Genomic DNA, 15,561 nt, shown 5'->3' with positions numbered 1-15,561 from the left:
AGAGCTCTTCTCTAGCGCACGGCCGCGCCGGGCATCGGAAAGTTTCCTACCAGCTGGGGGACGGAGGCGGACGAAGTGCGAGCCTGCTTCCAGGCTGGGACGACCTGAAAGTACCAGAAGTGCCGCCGGCCAGCCGCGCCCCCGGCTTCCCCAGCAGTCACCCCCTTTCCTGTTCGGGCGGGCCCTGGGCCGGGGGCCGGGGAGACCTGGCAGTCCCGCCGCCCGCCCGGTGGGCTTCGCGCCGCCACCCACGGGGACTGCCCGCCCTGCAGCTTCGCTAGAGGAGGACGGTGGAGCCACGATCCCAGAGGAAGAGTCCGTGTCCTCGCAGGGCACCGAGGGGTCTCGATCAGGCCCAGGGCCTCTGCAAATACTCCAGAGGGGCGCCCGGGCCAAGAGTACCCTTGGAATAGAACCTCGGACTCCGGGGTGTCCACGTCCCTTTCTCACTTCAGAAGTTCACCTGAGCTTGGGGTGGTGACTGTCCCCCGTCCCGATCGATACGGACCCAGCAACCAAGGCCAAAGGTGTGCAGACTTTTTTTTTAAGACCCACATCTTATAAACGTGAGATTTTTTACCAGGCAGCACAGATTACTTAAAGCGTACCATTTCTCCGCGATCCAATTTTATTAGGATTTACTCTCATTTGTGCTCGGCTTCTCTGGGGAAATAATGCTTTGATTAATGTAATCCTGGCCCGGGATCCGCCACATGCCCCTCGCCCCTCTCCCAAGAGAAAGGGCCTGTTTGACAAACAATAACAGAGCAGCAACTCTTGCAATCTGCCCACACCTTTGGGGGTGGCTAGGGAGAGGGTGACACACGATCCCACGCCGTTTGCTAAAGGCAAGGGTGAGAGGAGGGAGCGGGCTGTGCGAGGGACGAACTTTCCAGACGCAGAGCCGCGGGCCCCGAGGCGCGGGGGCTCCAGGGGAGGGCCCCGGTGGGGTGCGCGCCTGGGTGCCTGTGCGCGCCGGCCCGCTGGTCGCTCCGGCCGTCTGCCTCTTTGTCCCCAGCCACAGGCCTCGGCGACGGGGATCTGCGCGCTCCCCGTGGGCAGCCCCCGGACCCAGGGCGCGTCCACAGCGCCCACGCGCGGTCCCAAAGCATCTCGAGAGCAGATCTTGGGGGAGAACCGGGCACTGACCCGAGGCGCCCCGCAGCCGCCAAAACCTTGGCCAGAAACCTGGAACGCGGGGCCAGATTCAGCGGCTCTCCTCCCGCACCGATGCCTGCGCCCCTCCAGCCGTGCACACTCGGACACAATGCGGATCCGCCGCTAGCCGCGCTCGCCCCCGCGGCAGGCGGAGAGCGGGCGCCCCTTTCCCGCTCGTCCTGCACCTCCCGCGCCGCCCGGCCCCCGCCCCGAAGGAGAACAGCTCAATTACGAAAAGAGCGAAGGCAGGAAATCCCAGGCTCCAAGGCGCCCGCCGACGCTCCTCTGGTCCCCGTCCCCTTCGCCCCGTCCCCACCCCCAGCTTCCCCAGCTCGGGGGGGCGGGGGGGGCGGGGGCGGCGGGGCGAGGGGTCCTGCCCTGCTCCGCCAGAACAAAGCCCGCCGCGGGAGCCCGCGGCCGCGCACCGAGCCGGTGACAAAGGCGGGCGGGCGGCGCCGAGCTCCACGGCCGCGCTCCGCCGGCGGCGGGCGGGAAGGAGGCCTAGAAGGTGGGGTGCGATGCGCACCGGCTGTTCCTGGGCTGCGGCATCTCGCCGCCTTGTCCCCGGTGACCGGTTAGGGTGACTCAGCGTTTCCCTCGTCGCTGGCCCGCACCCCGTCTGGTCTCTCTCCCCTTTGTGCCTCTGGCCCCGCGCTCCTCGCTCCCTCCCCGCTTTCTCCGCCACCTCACTCCTCCTCCTTTACTCCCTCTCCCCTGGCCTTCTCGCTTTTAATCGCTTTCCGTTTTTCTTTTTCCCCTAGAAAAGCAATGCTAATTCGACTTCTGAAGGCCGCTCAGGGTGTTCAGATAACAGTCTCAAAGTCCTTGCCGGGCAGTGTGTACGGAGAAAAGGGGAGGAATGGGTCCTCTTCATTTTATTATGCAAATTGTGCTCTCAGTAAAACAAAATGCAGTCTAAGGAAGCAGAGCTCGGCCCTGGGACCCCCAGAAGCCGCCGCCTATTCGAGAGAAGCCGCTTCGGAGGGCCGCAAATCACAGCAGGGGGCGGGCAGGGGGACCCTGCGGCTGCGGGAGAGAGACACCACCACCACCACCACCCCCCGCGCCCAAAGCAAACCTTTCTAGGGAACGTCCCAATCTGACTTCCTAACCCTGGAAAGGAATCGCTTGCTGGACCCTAGCACTGACACCCCAGTGTTTTCGAATTTTGGAGACTTGAATAGTCAATGTTTTTCCAAGTGAAGTTCTACTTGTTTTGTTTCTGCGATGTGAATTTCAAATAAAGGGAACAGAGCCTAAGCCATTTGGACAACACACGCCTTGACTTCGGGAGGTTTTTTGCACCCTGATATAATATTAAATTAAGAGCTGAGGGCTGTCCAACACCACTGTAAGCTTGGGACCCTCCCCTTGGGCTTTGTTGAGAAACCAGCCTCCCTACCTGAAATCTGGGGGGAGGAGGTGGGCCTTCAAAGCTATAATCAGACACAGAACTTTTAACCGGGGACTAACGAGCCCCAGTTGCATGAAGCTACAATGAGCAAGGTCATTTAGTTCTACCGCCAAAGTCTCTTTGCCAGATATTTTAGTGCTGGAATTTTATTGCTGCAAACCACAGAGTATCCGAAGTATCAGTTCTCAGTGAATATTGGTACTGTATTTTAAAAGTGAGCAGCATAGCCAGCCTTGAAGACCCCCTAGGGCTGACAGTCCAGGGTGAGCCTAGGGAGGGAGCAGGGCAGGGAAGTGGGAGCTTCAGCGTCCACAGGAGAAAAGACACCACAGAAGCATCATTTGGGGGAAATGCCCAAAAGAGCAGCGTTCGGCCTGATGAGCTGCAGTCTGCACCCGGCTCCTCAGACAATAGCTAAGTTCAAGTGTTAAAAAAAAAAATCTAAAAAAAAAAAAAACAGAGGCACTAAAGTACAAGAATTGCTTTTTCTGGTGTGCTACAGACATCCATCAGGAGACTCCCTGGTTCCAACCCAGAAAGGAGAAGCTATACAGGGAAGCTGGGGGGTTCTGGGCAGGGCGTGTCCTCAAGGAAGAGAGGAGAGTTCATTCTGTTAGGGCCACAAGCTCAAAAAAATCCAACCACCCCTCTGGCAAAGCTGAGTTAATATTTTGTTTTTAAAAACACAGACACAAAAACACCAAGTTGACCTTGGAATATTTTTCTAGCCAGACATACCCACATGTTTTTGTTAATAAATCATCATCATCACTCTGGTCAATCACCTGGGTTCCCTGTTACCTAGCCCTGTGAATTTAAATTCCAAGAAGACCACTGTTGGTGAGGGGAGGTGGGGGGGGGGGGACAGGCAAGAATAGCCCATCACATTGTGTCAGCCACGGCTTCCCTAGCGATTGGTAGCTTTCATTACCAGACTTGTCAGGTGCACGAATGCAGCTACAGTGAGCAAACTGTTGGAAAAGGGTTGTTTTAAAAGCATACACTCGATGACCAACTTATCGTGCCTTCTTAATTTAGATTCCACAATCTGAGGTGGTCTGTAGTTTAAAGCTGTCTTATAAGCATCAGCAGTAAAGCTTCTTACTTGAGGGTGAGAAATCACAAGTGTCTGAATTGATCATTGCTCCTTTCAGCCCATCTAAGAGAACTAAGTGCTTGCTCCTTTCCTGCAGATCAGATAAATCAGTTATCAAAGTGATACAAAGAACCACACGGGAGGAACCATCGGGACACTTCCCAAAACTTAGCAAGACCAAGAAACAACCCACCCACCGCCCAGCCAGATGGCAAATCCTCATTTCCACCCAAAAGCTACCACTGAAGAGCCCTTTCTTTGGATCTAGTACACAGTGTGGATGGTGAGTATGCTACACGTTTTAACTTGTAAATGCAAACGGCAAATGTGCTTCTGCATTGCCACGGCACCGGACGGAGCACCTTATCATTCTCAAATGGAAGCAAATACCCAGTTTGTATTCTGTACATCTGACCCAGGTAATGTTCTTCATTCTCTCTTTTGGCAAAAGCAATTTCACCATCCCCAACAATTTAAAGTGTGTAGCTTTGTCCAGCTCTTTGGATCTTAATTCATACCCAGCTTGATTGTTCCCACCTCCAAATCATTACAGAATGCTAACGCGGTCTCTATAATATGCCAGTTCTCGAATTAACTTGTTGCTTTACCCAGAATTATTATTTTCTATTTCCTTTACTCGAGGTAACCTAAGGTTGTAGATATCATGAGTAGCAAGCTTTTTTTTTCTTCCAGGTTTTTTTTTTTAAGTAACTTTATAGAAAGGAACATACAAAGCAGCCAAGATAGTAACCATCCCAGTGATGGCTAGTGAAAAGTGGTACCAAAAAGTACGTTCCCAATATGTACAGTTATTGCTTAACTATTGCTTTACAAAATGCCTGGCTAAACAGAAAAGTGCCCTTTCTCCTGAATAATTTTAAAATGCATTTAGCAGCCCAGGGCCTGCAAAGTAACCTAGAGCTTTGAGGCATTGGTCTAGTGCGTGTGGATCTCCCCCAGAAGTCTTTTGTCTGAAATGTCCGGAGAGCTGAAGAAAAAGCCATGTTTGGGTTCAAATTACACAGTTTCTTCCATTTCCCACTTTGTGTTATTCGCACAGACCTGATAGTACATTTCCTGACTCTAAATGTGAGAGCTCCTGGATAAAAATCATGGAATTAAAATGTTTTTTTAAAGTGTCTCCTTTGCATACGTTATTCCCATAATCTTTCAGCCCTCCTAGATGCAATACCACTTAAACCCAAACCTTGACTTTTTCAAGTTAGTTTCAAAGCAAAACTTCTGGCTGGAACCTGGCTGGCTTGGAGTAGAGTTCGAAAGGATAAGATGTCTTTCCCGCTCCTCCAGAGGGACGGTAGAGCCTCCAGCCCGGGGCCCTTCCTGCAGGCTCGGTGGCATACTCACAGGTGTGGGGAGCCGCTGAACAACGGAAGCCAGCTTCTCACAAGCCACTCATGGCTTCCCTTTCTTAGGCTCTCCAAATCTCCTTGGGAAAATTGTCAGTGACAAACTGACTAATTCCTCAGAACCGGGCAGGATTTGCCCTTCACTATTTTAGGAAGTTTTCCACGTATCTTTTCATCCTTCCCCACAGTAAAGTTCAGTCTTCCTTGTCTGTATCTAAAAGTCTCTGAGGCGGAAAGCCTGTGCTCTCTTAAAACTTTTCTGCAACTGTGTTAAGTCATACTGTGCCAAAAAGTTTCAAGCGCACAGTGACCTCTCAGGGATGGCTATTTTGTATTTTCCCTTTTCCCTAACAAGCCTTTCAAGGATAAATCCAAAATCTTTCTACAGCCAGAGGAGGTATGGAGAATTAAAGGAGCCATTAAATATCAAATGGAGTAAAAGAGATCCAGGATGCCTTGACTAGGTCTCCAGGAGCTGGATTGTTATTTAGAAGTCAAAGCCTGCATCAAGTTGAAGAATGTTCACTATTTAGTAGATAATATCTTTAGAATGTATTTTTCTCTTCTTGACTGTTTCCCAAAATATACAACCCGAAAGCCAGCTTCTGAGGTAGCTTACTACATACCCCTAATAATTCTGTAAAGTGTTTTTGCTTTCACAGCCCAACTCTGTTTTCCAGACTTACATCCACTCTGCGGAAAGAAATGGAGGAATCGTTTTTTGAACTGTTTTTCTTTCGGGGCCATTTCACAGAAGGGGCTGGGTGGGAGATGGGGGGGCGCGCCTGTCCTTCTATTTTAAAGCGCTGTGCTCCGCAGTGAATTCACTCCTCGTTGTGAATATGCATAGAAAGGTAGGGGCGTTTGTTCCTTTGGCAAGTTTGGAAGAGCAGATTTGCTTTTGAAACAGCTGCATTTTACACGGTACCTGCTAAGACGAGTCAGTGCGCCCCCTGCTGACGAGTCAAGAGTGCGACTCCCGAGCACTTGCAAAGTTTATTTTGTTCAGTAAACCGTGTCATATAAAATTAACAACAACAAATAAAATTAGCTTATATGTTTCAACTGTAAAAGTCCAAAACAAAATAAAGCTAGTTTTGGTGGCGCTAGAAATCTCCATCTCGGCTTCTTCTCTGGCTGAGCCAAGGTCCTTTTATCTAAAGCCCAGTGCACAAACATATAGCTTAATGTGACCAGTGTTCTTCCTTTTCTTTTTCTCTCTATGGCAACCAATATGCTCTGCTCAGAAATGTTCCCCATCAAGGAAACAAATGATCTTCAGGGAGCAGCTCTATATGGCATCTGGTCCAATGGAGCACAGAGAGTTAACCTCAGTCAAAAGCGACGCTGCCGGGCACGCAAAACAAGGAGCGGAAAACTGGCGATTCGTCCCCCCTCCCCAAGTGAAACCTGTTCCTCCTTCCTGAGAAACCATTTCATTGATTTGGCATCAACTGTTTCCAAAGAAATTACAAATTTCAAATTGCAAGGTGTTCCAGAGACAAAAGTGCAATAATATTCCAGCTATTTGATTCTCACCCCCTCACCACCCCAGACATGACTTCCTCTAAAAAGAACAAAACCAAGAACCTTTTAGGATCCTCTCCAGCCCATTTCACTACAGTAAGTAAGGTTCTCACATGGGCTTGGACTTGGCCTAGCAATTTCCTCCAGCCGTATTTCTCGAATTAACTGCACCTAGCAAGCAAGGCACTCTTAATTTTTACAAAACCCAGGGACAGTGGCGAGAGTCGGGGGGGGGGGTGCGGGGGTGAGGGGGGCAAGGCCGGCCGTCAAAAATAGAAAACAAAGTAAAACACTATGCCACGCTAAAGCTCCAGCCTCCTTTGGGAATGAAGTGTAAGGTGTCCTGGTTAGTTTTGATTGATCACCCTCTTTCTGATGGCCTTTCACTACCGAGCTGGGAGACTGCAGCTTGCGGCCAGCTCCCCAGACGCGGCCTTAACCAGGGGGGCCCCGACTTCCTGCCACTTCTTCATCCCCTGCCTCCTTCTTCTTCAGCTCTCTGCCCTCCCTTTGCCAAGCCCCCCTCCCTCACTCCATCCCCCTGCTCCCAGCAGGAATCCCTCACCCCAATCCCAGGCAGGCACATGTAGTTCAACACATCAGCATTGGCTACAGAAAAGGGGTTTCTTTCCCTCTAGTCCTGATTCTCTAGAAAAAAGAAACCCCAAAGCAAGAAATATTTATAATACTGCGTGCTTCATCATCACTTCTTTTTCTAGGGCCTTTATATTTCCCTGACAATCAACAATTAAAATTAATAGCACTCTCCTCCTCCCCAGAAAAAAAAAAAAAAGTGAAGTGTCTTGCCGTGGGGAGCTTTGGAATGAGGCCATCGTTTTATGTAATATTTTAGCAGGGTTGGGTTTTTTTAACTCTCCCCCCAACACTCTTTCCCTTCCTTCCTTCAAAACAGTTGCCCTCTCTTGTCCCAAGCACTGGAAACAAGCTCCCAAACCTACAAGAGCATAAATAAACCGGAAAGGAGGGGCAGAGAAGAGAAAGCAAGGAAAGAAAATGAAAAACACTTACCGAGCAAACTTCCAAGGTTAGATTTTAAAATAAATGAAGATGTTTCATTTAAAAAAATAATAATAAGGTGACTGGGGTGGGGGGAGGCATATTCTCAACTCCCCAGAAGCGGTGCTTCCTTAGTCTTGCCTTTCCAGCGACTCCTCTAAGCCCAGCTCTCCACTAGTCTATTATTTTCACCAAAATATATGAAAATGTATGCAAATGAAAATCAGCACTAACTGTTCTCCCCTTGTTATATACTTTGGATTTTTTTTTTCCAGACAAAACAATCACACTCGGCAAAGGGAGGGGACGGATGGGTGGGGCTGGGGAGCGACTGGAGAACTAAGTACGCGAAGGGGGAGGACGAAGGGGACAGAGCTCGGAACAGAAGCGTATTTCTGATTTCGAGGAGCAAGGCGTTTTGGGGGGCTTCCCGTACGCGCACACACACCCTCCTTGAAAAGAAAGAAAGTGGATGTGTGTAAAGTGGATAGCAGAAGCGTTATCACGTTTCATCAGGCCACCTGAGACTGCTTTTGAAAGCGTGTACTGTGAAATTCATAGCAGTAATTTAGACAAAATCCTCACTGTATATTAATGAAAGGGGCCCCATGGCTCTGTTCCTAACCTCCCCATTCAGTGTAAACAAAACCACGAGACTCTCTCGGTTTTTGAGCCGAATCCAAGCAAAATCGGCAGGAAAGGAAAACATGGGGTGCTGGCACCGACTATTCAAACGTCTGCACCTGGAGATCTCAGATTTATTCAATGAAATCTGTGTTCCATCTTTCATATAGACATGTACGCATACATAAATATAAAAAGGAACCTTAGGGGGACGCACAGGGAAAAATCCGTTCTGTCTGGGGTTTGGTTACCGCCGCCGTTCAGGTCTATACCTTCGCAATAATGGAATCACTAAAACCTACCTACGAGGGCATCTCTCCCCCCCGCCCGGCACGCAGGAGCTGGACCAGATCCTACACAAATGCTACGCGCCCACTGTTCATCTCGAGATCTCGCAAGGGCTGCGTGTCTGCGACTGGGCTGGAGAGCTCCGGCTCTGAGTACCCCTAACTGCGCTCAGGAGAGGAATTATTCGCGGGAGAAGGGCAGCCCCGAGCACCCCGGCGGCTCCCCGTCTGCGTGCGGGGCGGCGGGCAGGGCCGGCGCAGCGCGGCCGGGTGCGGGGTGCAAGCACACGCACACTCATTAGGGACGATGTATTTACTGAATGTCCGAGTCGGGTTAGTTCATTGGAAATCCCCGAGGAGGGTTCAATTTGCCCTTGTTTTCGTGGCCACTTTCTCTTTTTTCTTGGTTCGCTGAGGCTCCTCTGTGCAGCGTTTCCGCTCGGCCGCTTCCCCCCACCCCCTCTTCTCCCGCCCACCCCGCGCGCTCCCCCTCCCGGCCCCCTTAACTCTTTCCGCCGGGTTGGGCTGAGAACGCGCTCAGCGCCGCCCGCCGCAGACCCTCCGAGGCCGGAGAGAAAGAGAAAGCCCCAGCGTGCCCAAGAATACCGAGCAGGCGAAACACCGCTAATAACGACCGCACCGAAATAAAGAAATACACACACGCACCCGCACACAGTGTGAGCGGTGGAGGGCGCGGCAGGCGGATCCGCTTCCTTAGGCCGCTCCCGCTGCTGCAGGCTTCCCGACGCCTTTGGGGGTCGGGGGGGGGGGATCGGGGGGGTCGGGGGGAGACACACTAACGGTGTGTCTAGGGGGAAGGTCGGCCGAGCGCTCCGCCGCCTGGCACCCCGGGACTCGCAAGGGCACGCGCGATCCTCGCCGGAATCCCGGCGGAGGGGGCGGGGGAAGGGAGAGGCGGGGGTGGGGAGCGCGCTGCAGCCTGCGGTCCTTCTCGCACGCGCGGGCCCGGCGCTGGTCCCGGGCTGCAGGTTTCCCAGACTATGGCATCCGAGAACTTAAACAAAGGGGGCGGCTGCCGGCGCGAAGCGGCTGCGGAAAGTTGCGGTGGCGGATTTCCAAGGAGCGCGGCCGCTACCCCGGCTCTCGGCGCCGCCAGCTCCCCCTTCCCACCCCCGCCGAGGCGGGGACGGGGGCCGGCTGGTGGAGGAGCAAGGAAACTTTGAAACCACTGGGGACACATCTGCCTATAGGTATTGGCGTGAATGGCACATCCGTGCCGGGCGCGTTACCGATCTCTGGGATGGGGTGGGGGGCGGGGAGGACGGCAGCACAACGCGGTACCAGGTGGAGTGGGTAGGTTGCTATTTTTCACGATTTTCCCCTCTACGTTCTCCTTCGGACCCCCGCACGCCCCCCGCCTCCTTTCCCTTTCTTCCCTCCCCCTCCCCCTCCCCCTCCCAGACCTATTGAGATGCCCAGAGCCACGGAGGGAAAGCCTACGTCTCGGCCGGACACTAAGAGTTAAGATGTGGCGGAGGGGGTGGCGGAGGAGGGGCGGGGAGGAGAAAGTGGCGAACCGGAGGGAGGAGGCGGGGGGAGGGGGGGGACGACAGATTTCCAGCTTCTACGACGCTCTGCCTAAATTAAAAAGCAACCAATCGGAACGGCCGGAAGGGGGGCCGCGCGTCCTGAGCCAGTCATTCCGGACCTGCCAATCACCCAGCGGGTAGCCAATCAGCGGGGGCCCTGGTGCTCGACTTCCTTGTATTTGGGAAAGTGCAGTGGTGGGTGCGCGCTCGCGGCGGAGGGTAAACATTCGACAGTCCCCGCTCGGAGAGGGAGGGACAGAGAGCGAACTGTCAGATCCGAGCGGGCGGGCGAGAGGGCGAGAGAGCGAGAGCGAGAGCGAGGGAGGGAGGGAGAGGGGAAGAGAGAGGGAGAGCGCGCGAACCAGGGCGCAGAGCGAGCTCCCGCGGCAACTCCGCTCCGGCACGGCCAGCGCCAGCGCCGTCGGGGCAGCCTCCGAGCCGTGCGTCGTGCCACTGGAGTTGGTTGTGTATCAAGGATCCCCTATATGCACACACACATCTCCACCTCCACCAGTGCACTCTTCTTCCTCCTCCTGCAGACCTCTGCTGGGAAAAAAATAAAACACCAACCCCAACCATCAGCAGCAAGGTAACCGAGAAACTCGACCTCCTTTTTCTCCTGTTCAATTTTTTTCCTTGTTATATTTGTCTCCTAATTTCTACCCAAAAGGAAAGATGTCGCATCAGACTGTGACTGTTGCGAGGAGAATGAAAAAGGACTGTTGTTTCAGAGGCAACCACGAGCTCCGGCAATAGCAACTTCAGAGAAATGCACCAGCGCCAGAAGTTTTCCTAGGACAGAACAAAACTTGAAACGAGAGGACCGGAGGGGGAGAGCAGGAGCCAGCCTCTCCTCTCCGCACGCGAGCAGCCAGCATCACCACGCCTTCAAGGACAAAAAAAAGTTTTACTACTCCAAGGGGAGACGAGTGAGCTGCGTTCCTGAGGAGGCGGCGAGGAGCGGCCGGTCGCCGGTCGTCCACGGTTTGGTCCAGAAGAAAGGAACGGCTGCTTTCTTTGTTGCCTCCAGCGAAACCTCCACTTAGCAGGTGGACCGAGCCCCGCGCCCCGGCAGAGTCCGCGCTCGCCCGAGGACAGGAGGAGGAGCGCGAGCCGGCGCGCCCGGCCAGGAGCCCCGGCGCAGGCCCGCGCCCCGCCCGGCGAGCCCCGCTGGAGCAAGCCGATCGCGCCGGGGCTGGGGGGCGGCCACGACCCCCCCTGAGGGGGGCGGCCACGGAGCGCGCCCCGCCGAGAAGCGAGCCCCCCTCCCCGGAGCGCGGCTCCTGCGGCGGCGGCTGCGGCGGCGGCGGCTGCTGACCAAGGCCGGCCGGCGACCCCCGCGCCCTGCCCAGCGGCCTTGCAGCTGCAGCCGGCGGCCGCGGCTGCGGCGGCGGGGGCGGAGGCGGCGGCGGCGGCGGCGGGGCCGGCGGGGGCCCGGGGCGGGGGCGGAGCGGGGGGAGGCGGGGGGGCGCGGCGGCGGCGGCGGCGGCGGCCGCGGCCGCTGCTGCGGCGGCGGCGGCGGTGGTGGCGGCGGTAGGGTGGCGGGAGCGGAGCGGGATGGCCACGGCGGCCTCTAACCCCTACCTGCCGGGGAACAGCCTGCTAGCGGCCGGCTCCATCGTCCACTCGGACGCGGCGGGGGCCGGCGGCGGCGGCGGCGGCGGCGGGGGCGGCGGCGGCGGCGGCGGGGCGGGCGGCGGCGGCGGTGGCATGCCGCCCGGCAGCGCCGCCGTGACCTCGGGTGCCTACCGGGGGGACCCGGCCTCTGTCAAGATGGTGCAGAGCGACTTCATGCAGGGGGCCATGGCCGCCAGCAACGGCGGCCATATGCTGAGCCACGCGCACCAGTGGGTGACGGCCCTGCCCCACGCCGCCGCCGCCGCCGCGGCCGCCGCCGCCGCCGCCGTGGAGGCGAGCTCGCCGTGGTCCGGCAGCGCCGTGGGAATGGCCGGCAGCCCCCAGCAGCCGCCGCCGCCGCCGCCGCCACCGCCGCCCCAGGGCCCCGACGTGAAGGGCGGCGCGGGGCGCGACGACCTGCACGCGGGCACCGCGCTGCACCACCGCGGGCCGCCGCACCTCGGGCCGCCGCCGCCTCCGCCGCCGCCGCACCAGGGCCACCCCGGGGGCTGGGGGGCCGCCGCCGCCGCCGCCGCCGCTGCCGCCGCCGCCGCCGCCGCCGCGCACCTCCCGTCCATGGCCGGGGGCCAGCAGCCGCCGCCGCAGAGCCTGCTCTACTCGCAGCCCGGGGGCTTCACGGTGAACGGCATGCTGAGCGCGCCCCCGGGGCCGGGAGGTGGCGGCGGCGGCGGCGCGGGCGGCGGCGCCCAGAGCCTGGTGCACCCGGGGCTGGTGCGCGGGGACACTCCCGACCTGGCCGAGCATCACCATCACCACCACCACCACGCGCACGCGCACCCGCCGCACCCGCACCACGCGCAGGGACCCCCGCACCACGGCGGCGGCGGCGGCGGCGGCGGCGCGGGGCCCGGACTCAACAGCCACGACCCGCACTCGGACGAGGACACGCCGACGTCCGACGACCTGGAGCAGTTCGCCAAGCAGTTCAAGCAGCGGCGCATCAAGCTGGGCTTCACGCAGGCCGACGTGGGGCTGGCGCTGGGCACCCTGTACGGCAACGTGTTCTCGCAGACCACCATCTGCCGCTTCGAGGCCCTGCAGCTGAGCTTCAAGAACATGTGCAAGCTCAAGCCGCTGCTGAACAAGTGGCTGGAGGAGGCGGACTCGAGCACCGGCAGCCCCACGAGCATCGACAAGATCGCGGCGCAGGGCCGCAAGCGCAAGAAGCGGACCTCCATCGAGGTGAGCGTCAAGGGCGCGCTCGAGAGCCACTTCCTCAAGTGCCCCAAGCCCTCTGCGCAGGAGATCACCAACCTGGCCGACAGCCTGCAGCTCGAGAAGGAGGTGGTGCGGGTCTGGTTCTGCAACCGGCGCCAGAAGGAGAAGCGCATGACGCCGCCCGGGATCCAGCAGCAGACGCCTGACGACGTCTACTCGCAGGTGGGCACCGTGAGCGCCGACACGCCGCCGCCGCACCACGGGCTGCAGACAAGCGTGCAGTGAAGGCCCGGGCGCAGCGCGGAGCGGGCCGCCGCCGCCGTCGCCGCCGCTGTCACGCCGCCGCCGCCGCCGCCGCGGTCGGGCGGGCCGGGCCGCCCTCCCCTCCTCCCAAAGACAGGCCTGCCCGCCCTCGGGGGGAAAGGAGAGGGACGCACCGAGGAGACGTTGTTTGAAGTCCAAGGAAGGAGGGGCGAAACAAACAAACAAAGCCTAGAAATGCCCAGACTGTTTTATATACACGACCGTGGCAAAACCGGAAGAAAAAAGGGGGCGATCGTAAGATCTCGTTTCTACTCTGGTGGGGGTTCGTTTGGGGGCTTCTTTTTAAAGAAGGGTGAAGATGCCTAGCGCCCCAAAACTGCGCTCGCGAGGCTTTTCCCACCCTGAGAAGTCCTACGGGGCGACGGTGGAGAGCACTTAGCACCTGCCTCGTCCTATCCTCTTAAAAACAAACAAACAAACATTTGTTTAAAAAAAAGCATCCCCCCTCCCTCCCACCTCCTCCCTCCAAAGGGCCGCCCCCCCACCCTCGCCTCGAGAGATCCACCGAAACTTTGTTTCCTGGGAGCGACCAGAAAGCAGGCAGAGGCACCGGGTTTAATCAGGGGTGACTCTGTGCTCCCGGACCCTGTTATTCTTGTCCATATCAAAGTCATTTGGGGACAAACAAATTGACTATGAAACGAGAAGGAGAAAAAAAAGAACAATCTCTGGAAAACAAGAAATATATATATATACATATATGTATTCACAGCTTCTGAAATTAACAGACTGATAGCAAAGCCAAAAGAAAAAGAATACGTATCCTCAAAGTAACCTTGGAAATAAAAGCATCTCGAAAGAGCAGAGGGATGGGCGAGGGAGCAGGGGATGTCCAGCGGCCAGTGGGAGAGGCCCCGGCGAATCCGGGAGCGGGCGGGCGGACTGGGCGCGGAGCGAGGCCCGGCATCCAACCCCGGCTTATCGGCTGCCGCTCCGATGGGTGGACGACGCCTAAAGATGCCACCGCTAATATTTTTTTTATTAATATTTTTTATTTTTTATTTCTGGACTGACTCAGATCAAGGGATTTAGAAAGACAGCACTTCTCCGGACTCTTCTCCTCAATCCGTTGCCAACTTTGATTGAATGGGTGCTGTGGATGTGATTATATAATACTGCCCTTTCCAAGCAGTGTTTTTGGTAGGTTTTAATAAACAGACTTTTCAAAAGACGGCAATATAGAATTGTTAGATCCGTTGTTGATCTAAAAATATTTGCTTTATATTTTCATTAAATGACTTCTTTTAATATTTTATTCAGAATACTTATGAACTGCTGCAAAACGGTAATTTATTTTTCCCCAGATCTTGTATTACGTGTTTTTTTCAGACGAGCACAAATCAAAATGAAATGAAAATATGGACAGTTGCTAGGTAATAAGGGTATCTTTTGATGTGATCATTTGATTGTAATTTAATTTGAGTAGTGATTCCATAAGAGCTGATCGAGAAAATAAATTTGTTAGAATGAAATAGTCTGTGTCTGATGCATAAACACTGTGTGGGAAGAAAAGAGTCCTTTAGAAAATATTTTTTTACAATGCAAATCCTGAAGGAATAGAGCTGAGGAAGCCGTCTGCTCCACCTAAGGTACATTTGCAAATCTAGAATAAAAGGCAATGACAGAAACCGCTAGTAACTGACCACGTAGTCACTCCTTGTTAGTCTGTTAATTTCACAAAATTTGTCCCTCCCTTAATTTTAGTGGGTGTTTTTAGTGTTTTTAGGTGAGATTGTCTAAATGCTAGTCCTTTTCTCAGAGATACCTGTGTCCTTTATCACCTTTATCAGAATGTTGGACTACATCCCCAGTAAAAACGTGCCAACTGGTTATTAATGGTGAACACAGAGTCGCTCACCACCACCACCAAAGTTTAGCCTCTCTTTTCCCTCTCATCTCCCCTCCCCCATCATATTGCTACATCTCTTTCCTCTTTTTTCTGAAGACTAATAGTGGTAAAGAATAGCTTACAAGTCGATGAAATATTTTTATATCAATTACTTCCCATTAATAACTATACGTAATTAAGTTTAAATTATTAAGCCGGTTGGGGGGGTGTTTTGTTTGTTTTCTCTATCATATGGGAGAATGTAGTTCTAAACCCCTCATTGTGGACCACACTGCATTACCCTCAGTGTGATCACCAGCTCAGACTTAAGCTTCTACATTTTTTCTGTGTTTCCCTCTTTCCCCAGTATGATTCTGTATTTTCTTCACCGGTGCTGGGGGTTTTCACTTTTTGATCACTCTTTAGATACACCCTGCAGAGCGGTCACATTTATCAAGTTAATGTATCAATATTTACAATGTGGGAAAATGAAAGTGTAATGCCTCAGGTTGTAAGAAACAAGACGCAAAAGGCTCTGCTTCCTTGAGTCCCTTCGTATTGTACTTTAAAAAA

General features: G+C 55.1%; 1 protein-coding gene across 1 annotated transcript; it reads left to right on the top strand.

Annotated features, from left to right (window-relative positions):
* The first annotated feature begins 11,597 nt into the window (after window positions 1-11,597).
* POU3F3 (POU class 3 homeobox 3) lies at window positions 11,598-14,732 on the top strand. Its single transcript, XM_060027225.1, has one exon. It carries the CDS (start codon window positions 11,598-11,600, stop codon window positions 13,119-13,121), a length of 1,524 nt encoding a protein of 507 aa, XP_059883208.1. The 3' UTR covers window positions 13,122-14,732.
* Window positions 14,733-15,561: the final 829 nt, after the last annotated feature.

Source organism: Delphinus delphis, chromosome 12, assembly GCF_949987515.2.
Source record: "Delphinus delphis chromosome 12, mDelDel1.2, whole genome shotgun sequence".
NCBI classification, from domain to species: domain Eukaryota; kingdom Metazoa; phylum Chordata; class Mammalia; order Artiodactyla; family Delphinidae; genus Delphinus; species Delphinus delphis.
The sequence above is the reverse complement of the archived record's forward strand: the minus strand, read 5'-3'. Positions and strand labels throughout refer to the sequence as shown.